General features: G+C 31.0%; 1 protein-coding gene across 1 annotated transcript in view; it reads left to right on the forward strand.

Moving 5' to 3' along the window:
• The window catches only part of LOC106879565 (myosin-IIIb), a 114,320-nt gene that overhangs the window by 91,269 nt on the left and 18,051 nt on the right, over positions 1-5,000 (forward strand). The window contains exon 21 of the mRNA XM_014929199.2: positions 3,463-3,554. Within this exon, the coding sequence (XP_014784685.1) occupies positions 3,463-3,554 (92 nt within the window). The remainder of the gene's footprint in view (positions 1-3,462; positions 3,555-5,000) is intronic.

Genomic DNA, 5,000 nt, shown 5'->3' on the forward strand with positions numbered 1-5,000 from the left:
CATATACATCTATATATATATACATCTCTATATATATACATTACAATAGAGAGATGTTATATGTATGTATGTATGTATGTATGTACGTATGTATGTATGCATGTATGTATGTATATGTATGTATGTATATGTATGTATATGTATGTATATGTATGTATAATAGTATGTATATGTATATATGTATAAATATATATATGCATCTATAATTTATATATATATATATATATGTATGTATGTATGTATGCATGTATGTATGTATGCCTGTATATATGTGAGATAATAGTTCCACTTAATAGTTTCAGTATTAATAGTGAAACTATTAAAGTATCTGACAATACAATAGCGAGATATTATTGTTTCATTTTTGACACAATACTAGAATAGTGGAAGAGATAAAAGATTGCTCTGGGCTTGCATTAGGCAAGAAATTGAAAATGTTTTTGGCCCATGACACTACTTGGACCCTATGTAAGGTATGTATAAAATTTGAATGAAATCGGTTGTGTACTTCTCGAGTTTCAGGGATTCATACAGACAGACGCACACACACACACACGCATACACATTCTCATCTTTATATATATAGATTATTAATAATAATAACAATCAGGAAATATTAATAGTAAGAACGACAATGATAGGCGTGGTGATAAAGTAGCAGGTATAGTAGTAAACCAATGAAGTAGGAATGACCAAACTAGAAACATTAATTACAGTAAATTGATCTTAAGAACTTAAAAGTGATGAATAGTAGTATAGCCTACATTTATGGTAATTAATTCCTCCCTTTGACCGGTATGGTCAAAAGGTTAATTCAAGCTAATTTTTCTAGTTGGAATTATTTTCCATTTTGAAGAAATCCAAATAGTAGTCAAAATGCACTGAAGAAACCTTTGATGGATCATAACGAACTCCAAGATGATGCACCCTGATAGCAGCGGAAACGTTATGTTAGTGAAAATATAAGAAACTGAATGACTGCATAAATAAGAAATTGGATATTCTCTATTCTCTGTTTTTCTTCAACTGATTCAGTATGTATGTATGTATGTATGTATGTATGTATGTATGTATGTATGTATGTACGTATGTATGTATGTATGTATGTATGTATGTATGTATGTATATGTGTATGTATGTGTGTGTGTGTGTGTCTGTATGTATGTATATGTGTGTATGTATGTGTGTGTGTGTGTATATATATATATATATATATATATATATATATATATATATATATATATATATATACCAAAATTACATAGAAATATCTTTTTTTTTTATTCAATATATATTTATACATCATCATCATCATCATCATCGAAAGCGGACGTTAAACGATGATGATGATGATGATGATGTATAAATATATATTGAATAAAAAAAGATATTTCTATGTAACTTTGGTAAATATATCTGTTATTTCCATTTTTGCATAATTTAGACGACAGTTTATTCACCGCACCCTGTATATATGTATATATATATATATATATATATATATTTATGTGTGTGTGTGTGTGTAATAAATATAAATTATAATAAAATTTGAAATACTGAGTGGTCCTGTCACACTGTGAGCCTTTAAAATGTCACATCTTTAGCTATTGCCTAAAATCACTCCTGAACATAAGTGAGTACTCTTGCTCTCTGGATAGCATTGGGAACAACTTCCCTGTTACCCTCTCTAATGCTGTCAAAAGATTTCAGCTCTCCACTGCAAGCTAACAAACTCTAGTTCATTATATTCTGCTCTTACTTCAGTTAATTGTATTTTAGTTAGTTGTACTCTGCTCTCATTCTAGTTAGTTGTATTCTAGCTAATTGCACTCTAGTTAGTTATATCCTTCTCTCACTCTAGTTAGTTCTTCCTGAATTAGTTACACTCTGCTCTCTCTTTTTAAAACTTTTGAGCTGTAGTTTATTCCATATCTAGCTAAATTGATTGAACTAGCAACATATAAGCATTATGGTCACTGGTCTATATCAGAACTAAGGATGGGATATGAATACTGACCTTTTAGCAATAACGCAGTTAGCTATGAATCTAACATGTATAGTTCACCCTACCAATCATTATCTTGCAGCGTTATATTTTAAGTATGGTCTATACTTATATAGCTTTAGATATGAAATTATAACATGATATTGTGTGAGGTATTTATGATCAAAATGTTATCTCTATTTATGGCATGTTATAAAGATGTCAAAAGGACAGTCTTATTTAGTAAAGTTTAGTTTTATGAACATATGGTAAGTACCGAGTGAAGTGTTACTGAGATACTGGAGAAGCAATTAAATATAAATGATTACAGGGTAACTATTCAAAACTTGCTGACATATTGCAGAAACCTTAAAATATGAGATGAGACAATAGATTAGCAATTAGAGGAGAATTACACCTTACTGCATAGGAACCAGATATTCTTGATTTTGTGCATGTACACTTGAGACACAGAAACAGAGTTAGTTCATTTTTGACAGTGAAGTACTTTCCAGAATCCCCCACATTTTATATGGTGTAGTGGTTAGTCCACATTACTTAGTAAGGAGCTTAGGGCCAGTTTCCTGGTTTCTCTGGTGTATATCTTTCCTGGACAGGATGCCAGTCCATCACAGGATTACTCATTTTTTCTAGCTGAGTGGACTGGAGTGACATGCATTGAAGTGTTTTTCTCAAGAACACAACTTATTGCCCAATCCAGGAATTGAAACCACACTCTTATGATCATGAGTCCAACACCTTCACTAGTAAGCCATACACCTCCTTGTTTGTACTACTATGATGTAGTTCACACATTTTATTTTTACTGGCCAATAGATAGAGTCTGCATGAATTGATTTGCATATGATTATCATGGTGATTATGTTACTAGCAAAAATTCAATCAGTGCAATAAGGGTTAAGCTGTTGGTGGTGTTAGTGGGAGTGTTGGCAGTTACGATAAAGGCAGGGTGGTTATGATAATGATGAAGAAGAGGAGGAAAATGATAGTAGTAGGGGGTAGTTATGAGGATGATATTGGTCGTAGTGATGGTAATGGTAGTAGTGTTGATAGTGATGGTGGTAGTAGCAGTGGCAGGTGGGGGAATGGTAGAGATGATAATGATTTCAAACTGGCACAGTGACACAAATTTGGTGGGGAATATGGGAATAGATGATTATATGACCCCAGTACTTGTCTGATACTTATTTTGTCAGTCTTGAAAGGATGAAATGCAAATGATAGTACTGATAATGATGGTGGTGGTGGTGGTGGTGATGATGATGATGACGACAATGACATTGATGACAATTGATGTCAACAATGATGACAATAATAACAAATTCTCTGATGGTATCCTTGCTTATTGTCTGCATCAATAAGAAGAATTTTGTGAGACTGAAGTCTTTGAAGTGAATGTAAAAGAATATATTTTTGAACAATAACTTCTCATTTGTCTTCCTTTTCTATATCGTCAGAAAAACTCGAGTATTCTTGAAGTATGCACATATAGGACAGCTAGATGATGAAATGAATACTGTTAATTCAGCTGCAATCCAGGTGCAACGAGGTAAATTATCAATTTATTAAGATATCTGAAATTCAAAATTCTAATAACACATATAATATGATAACACTCGATTGAAGTCAAACCAATTACTTTAGTATAAATTTAGTAATTTTCTTTCTTTCTGTCTATCTATCTACCTATCTATCTGTCTGTCTATCTATCTATCTATCTATCTATCTATCTATCTATCTATCAGTTTGTCTGTCTATTGATACACACACACACACACACACACACACACACACATATATATACATATATATATGCATATACATATATACATATTTATAAATATATATACATACATGATGATGATGATGATGATATATACATACATCTAGATGCTTTCTCACACACACACACATATGCATATACATATATATAAACATATACAAACATACACATATTTATGAATATATATGACGATGATGGTAATGTGTGTGTGTGTGTGTGTGCTCAATCAATAATAGGCTGTTGAGGATGTTGTTATATTGCAGTAAATCTAAATGGGATTGACTTGCATGCATAAATTTTACATCTGTTCATACATTAATTGTACCCAACAGCTTTTTATCAGGACAGACATCATTAAACATATAATTACATAATTGATTACTTTCTAATTAAATTAATTCAAATTAAATAAATTGAAAAGTTGTGTTGACTCAAATTAGCAGGAATCTTGTGCTATGACACAACATTACAATTAATGCAACTTAATTTGAATTATTTAATTAAGTATCAGAATTATGTAATTATACATTTAATGATGCTTATCTTAATGAAACAGCTGTTGAGTAGAATTAAATATGAACAGATGTAAAATTGTGTGGAATTTATGCTTTTTCACATTTATGCTATATATTTTGTAAGGAAAAGAAAAAAAGACAGTACTTTTGTTTGAGGCTATTTTTGTCTGTATGATTAGCTGGGAGAGAAAGTGTAAAACAGAGAAAAAAGAAAGATTGTAAATAAAATATGGCTTGTAATTTCAACCTAGTTGGTCTCATCAGTTTTTATGCATAAGCTTCTTTGAACCATCCATGCTAGACTGTATAGATTTTGTTTTCCGATCTGGTATGGATTGGACGAAACTCCATGAGATAGTATTCTGTGACCAGAATGCCTTGTCTAATACCAACTCTTATTTTATATTTGAAAACAAAGTACTTATTTCACATCTTTACATGTCAAACAAAGTGAATCGTTAGACATTTTGTTTATACCAGAAGATAAATAACTTCACTGTTGCCCAAGTAGTGTCAATCCAAATACAAGCAGAGACAAGCATGTGCACACTCACTCATATATAATCATCTTTTAAGTATATTTATTACTCATAACCCATTCAATATTGGTATTCTAGTATTTACTGTCAAGCTGTCAATTTTGTAACATTAAGTAAATGAGTTGTGCCTTATACAATTTTATTTACCTTTTAATAAT

Source organism: Octopus bimaculoides, chromosome 2, assembly GCF_001194135.2.
Source record: "Octopus bimaculoides isolate UCB-OBI-ISO-001 chromosome 2, ASM119413v2, whole genome shotgun sequence".
NCBI classification, from domain to species: Eukaryota; Metazoa; Mollusca; class Cephalopoda; order Octopoda; family Octopodidae; genus Octopus; species Octopus bimaculoides.